This window comes from Gossypium raimondii, chromosome 3 (assembly GCF_025698545.1).
Source record: "Gossypium raimondii isolate GPD5lz chromosome 3, ASM2569854v1, whole genome shotgun sequence".
Lineage (NCBI taxonomy): Eukaryota > Viridiplantae > Streptophyta > Magnoliopsida > Malvales > Malvaceae > Gossypium > Gossypium raimondii.
In genome coordinates this window covers 34,641,363-34,653,981 of record NC_068567.1, presented here as the reverse complement: position 1 = coordinate 34,653,981, position 12,619 = coordinate 34,641,363, and the positions used below count along the sequence as shown (strand labels likewise).

Here is a 12,619-nt window from a genome sequence, read left to right as displayed (position 1 = left end):
CACAAGCTTCAGAGAATCCACAACACATGTTGGATCTCAAGCCATCGTATTATTCCCTGGCCAAACACCCATTTTCTTTTTTGGACCCTAATTGCATGTCATTCACATCTTAATTGTTTACTAATTTCACACGGGCACTATTACAAAATTCGAATAATCTCAATCACTGTGAAGTCATCATATACATATCATCCAATAATATAACCATTTCATATTCATTGAGAACATTTTATCTATTCGTAATAACCATATTTTTTATACTTTACGATTTAGTCATTTAGATGCCAACATTACCAAATTACAATTAACCTAAACTAATAGACATTATGATATAATTCGGACATAGAATATATAACATAGTAAGCTCTATACGAATGTGCATGGAAAAACAACGACAAACAAGATGTCTATTACTAATCCTCAATTTTACCTTTTCCTTGATTATCCTCTAATTGATTCAAATCTCGATCTATATGATAATTCATTTTAATTTACCAATTCCAAATACTTTATATCGTAATATTATAAGCATGTATCAATTCAATTTCATTCTTGAATCTTCTCTAAAATTTGCATTTTATGTAATTTAGTCCCTAAAACCTAAATTATCATAACTTTCAAATTTGAGCTTCAATTTCAAAACTGATCTCAATTCCGTCTTTCTATGACCTTCAATTATCCAATATTTCCAATATTTTAGAAATATAACACCAATTTTGAAATTAATGCACTTTAGCCCCTATGTTCAAAACTAGCAATTCAATTTTACAAATCAATCCCTTTTTTCACTTTTGAGCTTAAAATCTACAATTTAGTACCAAAAACTTCAAGCAAGCTTCAATGGAAACTTTTGAAAACTTTAACAATTTTGAAAAATAGTACAGGGTTCAGTTAAATCAAGCTCTCTTGGGATTTCAAAAATATAAAAATTACAAGAAACAAACTTGAAATCTCTTACCAATTGAAGGACTAAAGTTTGGAAGCTTTGAAACCCTTTTTTTTATTATTAGCTACGGTAGGCAAAAGATGAACATGAAAATGACATTTTTTTCTTTAATTTATCTTTTATACTAAAATTAAACTTTAATTAACCTTAATTAAAATAATTAAACATTACTTAACTTAACATAATCATAATTAACCATTACATAGTGGAAAATAACATCACTTTCCACCATCCACTAATAAGAAATGATTTAATTACTCATTTTACCCTTAGCTAATTAAAAATCCATAGCGATTGGACTTTTTTAACTTTTACCATTTAATCTTTGTACCTTAATTAACTATTGATTTAATAAAATTACTAGACCAAAATTTAATATATTACTAAATCAGACTCATAAATAATAAATATAACATTTGCGCACATGATCATCAGTAATGGGATTTCGAAACCACCATTTTTGACACCACTAAAAAATGGGTTGTTATAGAGTGCTTCAAACTTATGCTATTTAAGTGCCCTTATCATCGCCGACAAGATTGGCTTCAATTACAGAATTTTTATAATGGGCTTGATGGAAACTTGCGATCTAGTCTAGACAGAGCATCCGCAGGGGGCATTCTTGTCTAAGACATATGCGGAGGGTTGCCAACTCATTGAAGATATGGCAAGAAACTCATATAAGTGGCCAACTGAACAGTTTAAATATCGAGCTAAACTGCTAAGAATGAATGCGGTTGGAGGAGAGGAAAAATTTTAGCAAATCCCTGAGAGGCTTAATCACCTCGATCTTAGCTCCTCTAGGTCACAAATTGCCACGTGTGAATATGATATGTGTATTGTACAAGTATACACGTTGGATCAAAGTAATAAAGTGATAAGTGAGTTCGTCTCCACAGGGATCAGATTGGGTATACAAGTGTTCTAGTTATAGTAAAGTTAATGTTATAGCAAAATGATGACAAGAATGCAGTAGTAAACAAAAGGAATATTAATGTGAACAATATGTGTAACTGATGGATAATTGAAAATGCTATGGCAATGAAAGAGTAAAAATGAAATTGCAATTACGAGAATAATTATGTGAATAATATGTAATTGAATAAGTAAACAATTAAGAATTCTATGGTAAAGATACTACGAAAAAGGATAAGGGATATACGATGTTGATATGGAAGGTTGGAATTACCAAAAATCTACCCTTACTGTCAAAAATGCCTCAGCAAAATCATAATCAATCTATTGCTCAGAAGAGCTCTAAAGTGGTGTGCTTCTTTCGAGAGCAAAAACCTCAAGTTACCTTGCCCGTATCTATAGGCCTTTAATACAGTGCCCTGACTATTTCCTTCTGTATGAATGTTGCTCTATGTCTGGAGCCTACTACAAATATCTATCGAGTACTTGCTCATCTCATTCAATTTTGGTCCAACTAATCCAACCTTTTTAGAATTAAATTAGTTTATGGGCATGAAGAACAGTCGTCTATGTCTAGTCATTGCATGCATAAAATTTAGAAATAAAAACAATTGAATGAAATAGTAAATTAATTCAAATCTATGCTTCAACCATTAAAGAAAATAAAGGTTTCATCATGTAATCCCAACCGTATGAGATTTAGCTCATGGGTTGAAAAATAGAATTCAAAACCTAAATATAATTCAACATCATTTTTATCAAATCAATTCACGGAGAAATAGTTAAGAATTAATAGAAGATTGACGAGAAGACAGCTTTCGCGTGTCCAATTCACACTTCCAGCGGCACAGTGTTCGGTGGTAGCTGAAAGGGACTGCCTTCGTCTTCCTCTTTTCGTCTCTACTCAATCACTACCCTCTAATACTACCCTCTAATTTTGCCTATGGATCACTACCCTTTTTGTTCGTCCTTTAGGGTATCCTCCTTTGGATTTTTATAGCTTTTTCCATAGGGTAAAACCAACAACCCATTTCTATCTTCTCCTCTTTTTAAATTCTTTTTTAACAACCCAATATTATCTTCTCCTCTTTTTAAATTCTTGGTTTTATAGGATAAAACCAACATCCTAGGATTATCTTCTCCTCTTTTTAGGTAGATTTTTCTAGTACAAGTACAGTTAGGCTGAAACTGGTATGCGTTGAGTGTTGACTCGGTCTTTCTAGAATTGCCACGGCATTCTTACTGACAAAATGTCCAACATTTATTTCTTTCTCCGTATCCTGCACCTACCAATTACTACCAAACATAGCCCTACCACAAGCAATTAAAAGTAATAAATAGTAATTAAGCATCATCCAAGGTTTTTACGCAATGTTCTAAAAATACTAAAATAATATCCTAAAATGCAAATAAGTTCACTTAAGTAGAGATAATTGACCCAATCTAAAGGCATAAATTATAACTCTTTTCAAGAGTTATCACACACCCAAACCTGAGTTATTGCTTGTCCTCAAGCAAGATATGCATGAATGCATGAACGTAAGAATTGACATAGCAGCATAATCACCTTTGCATTGTGAGACCCTTAAGAGAGAATTTTGTACTTCAATTCTCAGCAATCTTCTATGTCTAAACATTTTATCAAGTGTCATAAGCTTATTTAGTAAAGGCAGTGCAAAAAACATTGCCCTAAAAGAAAGAGAAATCCAAGTATTCATGCAATTTTCAGTATAGGAAGTACCTCCTAATTTACATAGTTCATCTTTTAACTAACTCAATTTTGCTTTTTTTTCATCTAGCCTTATGCATACTCAAATACATACATATCCATTTATGCATTTTTTTCTTTTTCTTTTTACTAGGGGATTCAGCTTGTCACATGATTCTTTGACTTGACAATTACAATGGAGCATACACTAAATTGTCGAATACTCAATCATGTCACGATTTGTATACTCACTCATAAAGCTAAGACTTTTGACTTACTCAATTATTCTAAGCATTGGAGTATTTGATGGCATTTTTTTAAAGAATTTTCTTAGACATTGCCACTTTATTCATTATTGAGTATTGCCATGTTACTGAATATAGCTTCAAGAGTCTCTAAGTTTATCAAAAGAAACTTACTATAGATAAATTGTAATTGGAATTAGGACATCCTAATTTTAGCGATCAATTTACAAGCAAACTATCCTAAGCTAACATCACCTAATCTAGTGTCACAACTTTCTAAGTTTATCGAAGAATTAAGCTACTCATCGAACATCACAGACAAAAACACACTCATCACACCCCCAAATGAATGACAAATGAACAAAAAGTTAAAACATGCTCGACTAACTATTTAATGCAATGTGAAATGCTCAACACCCCCAAACCTAAGGGATGCATTATCCTCAATGCATGCACAGATATGAATAATGAATGTAATAAGGGGAGAAAAACTTCTCGAGCTTGAAACTGAGTGGTGGTACTTTAATTGCGGTGAGTGGTCTTTCGTGCACTTATCTTATAACGCATCGCCCTTTTAAGTAAATTGAGTGGTACATCATTCTCTTCATTACCAAATCTGGTGAGTTCATCAATAATCCGATCGATCTCACGATCTTTTTCAGTCATTGGTTCAATAGAATGAGGTGGAACAATCACAATGATGTCCACTGGTTGTGCAACTGAGGGATTTGCTTTCTCTTAGTCCTCACGGTCAGTCTCAATGCTGACAGACTCAATTTTCTCTGGTTTCTCCAGTTCTTCGGGTGCATTCTCTTGATCTGTCGCAACAGGCTCTACGTCACCGACCCCTTCCCCTCCTACAGTTTATTAAACAAAGGAAATGTAAATCGACAAAATGAAATAAAAATAAAAAGAACTTTCAAAATGTTAAAGTTAAACATTTCAAAGATCAATGGACTATTTGTCTCACTCTACATAAGCACCCCAATAGTGCTTCAAGCGTTTTCCATTGACTTTAAATGTGTCCCCCGTTTTCATGTCCTTGACATCTACTGCTCCATGTGAATATACTCGAGCTGCCAATCATTGTTCATCAAAACTGAAAGGACTATTTTGCTCCAGCAAAGTGCACAAGGGCCTCTGCTCAAATGAATCTTCATCACTCACAAAATTGTTGTCGAAAAATCTCATGAACTCTTCCTCCACTGCTGTTTCTATCAATCCAATGCGACAACATTCTTTATTCTCATCAACACATTTCAGGGAATTAAATACATTGAACGTGATCTGCTGATCATTCATCCCCATGATTAGTTCTCATTTCTGCATATCAATTAAACTTCTGCCTATAGCAAGAAAAAGTCTTCCAAGAATAATTGGCACATCTCGGTCAGCTTCAAATTCTAAAATAAGGAAATCCGCAAGAGAAATAAATTTATCTACTCTTACCAGCACATCTTCAATTTTACCTTCCAGATGGCGTAGGATTGATCAACTAGTTGTAACATAAGTAGGTCTTGCTTTTCCAATTCCCAGTTTCCTGAAAATAGACATTAGCATTAAATTTATACATGCTCCTAAATCACATAATACCTTACCAATATAACGATTTCCAATTGAACATGGGATAGTGAAATTCCCTGGATCCTTCAAATTTGGGGGTAGTTTATTCACCAACATTGTCGTGCACCCTTCAGTGAGAGCAACAATTTCAAATTCTCCCAATCTACACTTTTTGACAATATACCCTTCAAAAATTTCACATAATTGGTCATTTGCTCCAATTCTTCTACTAGCGGTATATTGATATGGATTTGCTTCAAGACCTCCAAAAATCTTTTGAACTGAATATCCTGTTTAGAATTATTGAATCACTGAGGAAAATGTAGAGGTGGTCTTCCTTCAGGTTGCTGATCTTGTTTTGCTATAGCATTCTTGTTGGCAACACGTTTTGATTCTGCTGTAACATTATGTTGTTTACACTTTTCAGGTACAGTATGCTTTTCAGATGGCTCTGGGATTTTTACACGGTTTTTATTCGAGTTATTCTCTCTTACTGTGGCATCTTGAATAATGCCATTCAAATGAGTTCTGCTTCTGAGAGTGATGGCCTTGCACTGCTCTTTCCCTTGCGATCTAAAATTCTCAGTATCACTGGGCAAAGCTCCTTGTGGTCTCAAATTTATAGCATTCACTATTTCCCCTACTTGATTCTCAAGAGCTCGTAGGGATGCAACTTGACTCTCAATTACGAAATCATTCTTGGCCATAAATTCTTTCCACAAGTCTTCAATAGATGGTGATGATGATGATGGCTGACCTTGTTGGACATTTTGCCCCGACATAAGTTGATTATAACCAGGTGGTACACTGATGGCATTCTGCCTTGCAGCATTGTTTGAATTCCTCGCACCTTGATTGTTTCATCTAAAGTTTGGATGTTGCTTCCACCCTGAACTATAGATGTTGGAATAGGGGTTATTGTTCTGATTGAAATTACCCATGTAGCACACAGATGCTGGATTTGATGGGCACTAATCAAGTACATAGTTTTCACCACAATAAACACACAATTCCTAAACTGTAGTTGGTCACTTCTTTATTTCGATCATATTAGTTAAAGATGATACATGGGTAGCCAATGAAGTGATTGCATCAAGTTCCATGGTACCAATAGCTTTTTCACTCGTCCAAACTCTCGTGTTGTTGGCAATCTTTTCCAAAATCTCATATGCTTTATTATAAGATTTATCCAACAAAGTACCATTGGCGGAGGCATCAACTACCATCCTCGTATATACATTCACCCCTTTATAAAATATCTCCATCTAAGTCCAATGATGGAATCCATATATCAAACATTTCTTAAGTAATTCTTTAAATCATTCACAAGCTTCAGATAGTGTTTCTAAGTTTGGCATTCATATTTGGTGGATTATACTATAGCAAAAAACTCTGGCAAAGATCATTCCATGATGCCATTGTTCCCGATGACAAATCATTCAGCCATGCTTTCGCATGATCTCTTAAAGAATATGGAAACAGTTTAAGTCATAGAGTGCCTTCAAGAACACCCTGTTGCTTGAACAAGTCACAAACTTCTAGGAAAAGTCTTAAGTGCAGGCTTGGATCTTCAGTTGGTAATCCACTAAACTGTCCTACTATTTGCAATATCTAAAACATTATTGATTTCAACTCAAGTTGCTGAGCTTGTATTTGAGGCATACTTATCCCTAGATTCAAATCATCCAAATTTGGAACAACATGCTCTCGAATGGGTCTGTCTCAGTCATCTATCACCTGATGAATAAGAAGATTAACATCCTGACCATTTGGATTATTATTGAGACCAGGACCATTTGGATTATCATTGAGATTGAGATCACTCCCGTTTCTAGCCATTTTTCTCAATTCTTTTCACCTTAATAGTAAAGTTCTCTCGATCTCTAGGTCAAAAGGATACTCTTTATTAGTAGGAATGTGTCTTTTCATACATTGTTGGCAAATCTGTAGAAATTAAATTAAACTAAGTTAAATAAAACTAATAGAATAAAGTCAAATAACCAAACCAAATTGCATCAAAATGCCGATACTTGAAAACGACGCCAAAAATTTGTCACATTTGAATATGATATACGAATTGTGCAATTATACACCTTGAATCAAGTAATAAAGTGATAAGTGAGTTCGTCTCCACAAGGATCAGATTGGGTATACAAGTGGTCTAGTTATAGTAATGTTAATGTTATAGAAAAATGATGATAAGAATACAGTGGTAAACAAAAGGAATATTAATGTAAACAATATATGTAACTGATGGATAATTGAAAATGTTGTGGCAATGCAAGAGTAAAAATGCAATGGCAATTACGAGAATGATTACGTGAATAATATGTAACTGAACAAGTAAACAACTAAGGATGTTATGGCAAAGATACTACGGCAAAGAACAACAGATATACGATGTTGATATGGAAGGTTGAAATTACTAAGAATCCACCCTTACTATCAGAAATGCCTTGGCAAAATCGTAATGAATCTACTTCTCAGAAGAGTTCTAAAGTGATATGCTTCTTTCGAGAGAAAAAACCTAAAGTTACCTTACCCGTGTCTATAACCTGTTAATATGGTACCCTACACTGTTTCCTTCTGTATGAATGCTACTCTATGTCTAGAGTCTACTACAAGTATCTATCGAGTACTTACTCATATCATTCAATTTCGGTCTAGGGTTTGCACGTATACAATTTAGAAACAAAAATAATTGAATGAAACAATAAATTAATTCAGATCGATGCTTCAACCATTAAAGAAAATAAAGGTTTCATCTTGTAATCCCAACCCTATAAGATTTAGCTCATGCGTTGGTAAATAGAATTCAAAACCAAAATATCATTCAACATCGTTTTCATCAAATCAATTCATGGATACATAGTTAAGAAATAACAAAAGAACGACAGGAAGACAAGTTTCGCATGTCCAGTTCACATTTCCAGCGGCAGAGTGTCCTATGGTGGCTGACTGCCTTCGTCTTCCTCTTTCTTCCTTTACTCAACCGCTACCCTCTAATTTCACCTATGTATCTCCACCATTTTTGTTCGCACTTTATTTTTCCTCCTTTAGCTTTTAATAGCTTTTTCCTTAGGGTAAAACGAACAATTCATGTTTATCTTTTTCTCTTTTTAAATTCTTTTTTTTCCAGGATAAAAATCAACATCCTAAGATTATCTTCTCCTTTTTTTTTAGGAAGATTTTTCTTGTATAAGTACAGCTGGCCTAATATTGGTATGCGTTGAGTGTTGACTCAAATTTTCTAGAATTTCCATAGCATTTTTGCTGACAAAATGTCCAACCTTTTGCCACGACAAACCTTTATTTCTTTATTTCTTTATTTCTTTCTTTGAATCCTGCACCTGCCAATTACTACCAAACACAACCCTACCACAAGCAATTAAAACTAACAAATAATAATATTTAAGCACCATCCAAGCTTCTTATGTAATGTTTTAAAAATGCTAAAATAATATCCTAAAATACAACTAAGTTCAGTTAAGTACATACAATTGACCTAGCCTAAAGGCATGAATTATAACGCTTTTCAAGAGTTATCACAAACTCCCAACCAGCCCCATCTAACGAGTCTCAATGTAGGTAATGAGAATGAAGGTGCAAGTTGGGGCAACCACCAAGAGAATGCTTATGGCAAAGTAATCTACATGGTAATAGGGGAAACAATCCCTACTCTAACACCTAGAACTCGGGGTGGCGTGATCATCTCAACCTTAGGTGTGGAGGGAACCAAAGGGATCCTCTAATCAAGGAGTACACAAGTTTAATCAACCCCGACCTACTCCTTTATACCATCCTCCGCATCCTTATAGGCCACTTGAAACTGAACAAAATCCCACCTTCAATAGCGATTCCCCTATGCGTATTAGAATTAGCAAACTCGAAGTAGGAATGCATTCGGTACAAGTAAATATGCACCAAATGCAAGGTCAACTCAATCAAATCCTTCAAGTTTTGTAAACCAATACCACTTCAAGTATCCCTAGAAACATCAAGCCTAACCCAAAAATGGAAGGGAAAGAGCATGCCAAAGTTATCACTCTCTAATCTGGAGCGGTGATCAAGGAACTAGTGAGACCCTCAAGTGATGAAGTAGAGGAGATGGACACGAGTACTTGTACCCCTAGTGCTGGAGATGGGGTAGGAGAGAGTGTAAAGAAAGAGAAAGAACTGAGAGGGTCGATTCTTAAGGAAAAACAAAGCAAGCCACCAATTTCAACGGTCGTTCCATTTCCGGCTAGGCTAGAGGAGAGGAAAAAGAAAGAGAGTGAGGAATTTTTCAATTTCCTCAACATGTTCAAAGCCTTGAACATTAACATACCTTTGCTTGAACTCCTAGAGAAAATGCCTAAGTACGTCAAGTTCCTTTACGTAAAAAGAATAGAAAAGGAGGGAACAAATCACTTTGAATGCCAGATGTAGCATTGTGATATCTACAAAAATCCTACCTAAACTTAGAGGGGTAAATTTTGGGAAAGCCCTTTGTGACCTTGGTGCTAGTATTAATCTTACCCTTATCTATCTACCGTAGGTTGGGATTAGGAGACCTTCGGGAGACTTTGGTCACTTTTCAATTAGTTGATTTCTTATTAGTACATCCCAATGGAGTCCTTGAGATGTCCAAGTTTAGATTTCATAGTGTTATATTTTTTGGAAGACGTAGAGATTTTTATTCTATTAAGGTAGTCATTTTTAGCTACCTTTAGAGCCAAATTTGATGTAGGAAAAGAAGAGTTAACTATGGAAATTGATGAAGAAATAAAGGTTTATAGATGTGTTGATACCTACCCTAGCCCTAAGGATATGCCACCCTCTCCGATGTATGATTGTTGATTTATTAAAAATATTGTCATGCTACTAACATTGTGAATTGCTTGAAGTGGTTCGAAATTGCAAGTCTAAGTTTAACACCAAGAAGGATATGAATTCCAAAGAAGGTGACAATCTACGGGCGATCCTCAAGCAGCCTCATTGGATTGAAGAACAAGAGACGTGTTTGAGTGTCGAGGACACCATACGAACACCACTTCGGGGGCGTAATGGATCGCCCGGAAAACCATTTTTAAATTTTCCATTGGAAAAACTTGAACTTGTGTTGCAAATAATTTAATTATTTGAGCTAAGCTTCCATTTACTTTTATTTAGCTTAGGATGTAAATTTATTACACGTGTAGATTTAGGACTTGGTAGGTCTATTTATGTGTAGTTAGGTGTTTGGGCTAAAAAACTAGGCAATTTTGGGTATCCTATAGTGGCATCGTGAGATCCATGGGTCAATGTTGTGATACCCAAAACAACTTCAGTGGGAAACCAAAACAATCTTCAATATCGCGATACTGAGCCCTTGGCATAACGACACCCAAAGAGTTTCAAATTTAAGTTTAAGCCCTAAAACATACAAGGTTATCGTGACTCCGACCTCTTGGTATCACGATACCCAAAATAGTTTCAACATTCATTTTAGTCCTAAAACATGAAAGGATATCGCAACATCCAGGAGTGGGTATCGCGATATTGAGGCTAATTCTCCTCGATTTTGTAATACCCTTATCTGGTTTTTTAGAAAACCCTAAAGAACATAATTCAAAGTGGGTATCACAACACTAATGCCATGGAAGTCGAGATATCCCTGAAGGTGCTAAAGTAAATAAACAAAGTCCAGCTCTAATGATGTCACGACACCAAGAAGTGGGTATAACGACACCGAAAACCCTAAAACCCCTAATTTAGCCATTATTTTGGGTATCGTGACACTGAAGCCTGGGTGTCACAATACTGTTGCCAAACGGGGAGAAAATTTACTATAGGGGTAGTTTTTGTCCAACACCAACCCCAATCAAGATACAACGTCCAGGGGCATTTCGATCCAAAATTTTGGGTTGTAATTAGATGTTAAAAGTCTCTTTTGATTGAGAAGTAAGGCTGTTATCTTTACTTTTCTTTAATCTTCTTAGCTTTCTAGTTAGTTTTTTCTTCCTCTTCTAGGGTTTAGTTCAACCTTTTTCTAGTTTTAATGTTAGTTAGTTAGTTTCTAGTGTAGCTTGGTTTTATTCGGATTTTGATACTCCAACTCTCTTTTTATTTTTAGTTTAATCTATAGTCATTAATACAGCTCAACTCCATTTTCTTTTCTTACATAAAAACCTGAACTTTAGTGTTATTTTTTACCACTATTTTTGCCAACTTCATCTTCTTCAAGCAACTATTAAGAAAACTCTAAGCTTTCTTTAACCCTATTTTGTGCTTATTTTAATGCATGGTTTGAATGTATGTTGGGTTGTTGCTTGTATGAAATGATGATGTGTAGCTAAATCTATGGAGGTTGGTTGATGGAAATGTTGTTTGGTTAGTTTTTGGTAAAGAGACTAAATTGTAAAAACTGGACTTAATTGAATAAATTTCAACACTTAGAATTAACGCCTCTTGGGTAAAACATAGATAGGTAAGACTAAGTGGAGATCCTATTGAGTACCAATTTTTTGTCCCAAGTTAGTTTGATGAGGTCGAGAGATAAACCGTACTAAATTATCTAATTTGGTAAAATGGAGATTGATAGGTAAAATTGCACCTATTAGACGTTTAGGCTTTTTAGATATCTAATCCAAAGACTAATCAGCAACATGGAAGTCAACTAAACATTTTTGTTTATTGAATTGTTAATTTCTTAGTTTTATCTATCTTAGAATTTGGTCAATTTTAGTGTAAGATAGCCAATTAGTGTAATTAACTCTTCAATTATGAATTGTCGTAATATAGGACTTAGCGAGTAGTTAGCTAGACTTCTTAGTTGCATGCTTGTTGCTTAAGAATCATTTAGTCCTTGAATTCTCTTCGGTTTGATCCTTAGAATACTCGGGTGTTCCATTGTAACACTACAAATATTACAACTTGACCTGTCACACTTGTAGTACACTGCTAAATTATAATTGTTTTTCTGTTGATTCATGGCCCCAGTGCACGCACGTCAGGACACAGCCACTCGCAAGTATCATGATCTTTCTCTCTCTCTCTATCTTTTCTATTCCTTTTTTCTTCTTTCGCGCCTCGTCATCTCTTTTTCTCTCTCTTCCTTTTGTTCCTTTTGTTGTATGCTCCCCCACCATCCCTCTACTCCTTTGTGCACCACCATCAGTTTTCTCACAAGAAGAGCTCTTCCCTTTGTCTAAAAAAATTAATCTACAATCTCTTAGGGAACAAAGCATCTTACTTAAACTAGAAATCAAAAAAGAATCCAAA

At 34.9% G+C, this 12,619-nt stretch overlaps 1 protein-coding gene across 1 annotated transcript; it reads right to left on the bottom strand.

The window, feature by feature from the left end:
• Window positions 1–5,148: 5,148 nt before the first annotated feature.
• Window positions 5,149–6,603, bottom strand: LOC105795835 (uncharacterized). The gene is made up of 6 exons (XM_012625492.1): window positions 6,445–6,603; window positions 6,315–6,348; window positions 5,690–6,227; window positions 5,413–5,540; window positions 5,284–5,354; window positions 5,149–5,160 (listed from the first exon to the last, which is right to left on the bottom strand). Exons 1-6 carry the CDS (start codon window positions 6,601–6,603, stop codon window positions 5,149–5,151), a joined length of 942 nt encoding a protein of 313 aa, XP_012480946.1.
• Between the last annotated feature and the right edge of the window lie 6,016 nt (window positions 6,604–12,619).

Bases quoted from the DNA above. Each gene is read 5' to 3' on its own strand.
- LOC105795835 (XM_012625492.1), bottom strand. From the start codon at position 6,603: ATGGTAGTTGATGCCTCCGCCAATGGTACTTTGTTGGATAAATCTTAT. The intron at 6,349-6,444 runs GTATCATCTTTA...GTACTTGATTAG, and splicing joins TCACTTCATTGGCTACCCAT to TGCCCATCAAATCCAGCATC. The intron at 6,228-6,314 runs GTAATTTCAATC...GAAACAATCAAG, and splicing joins AGCATCTGTGTGCTACATGG to GTGCGAGGAATTCAAACAAT.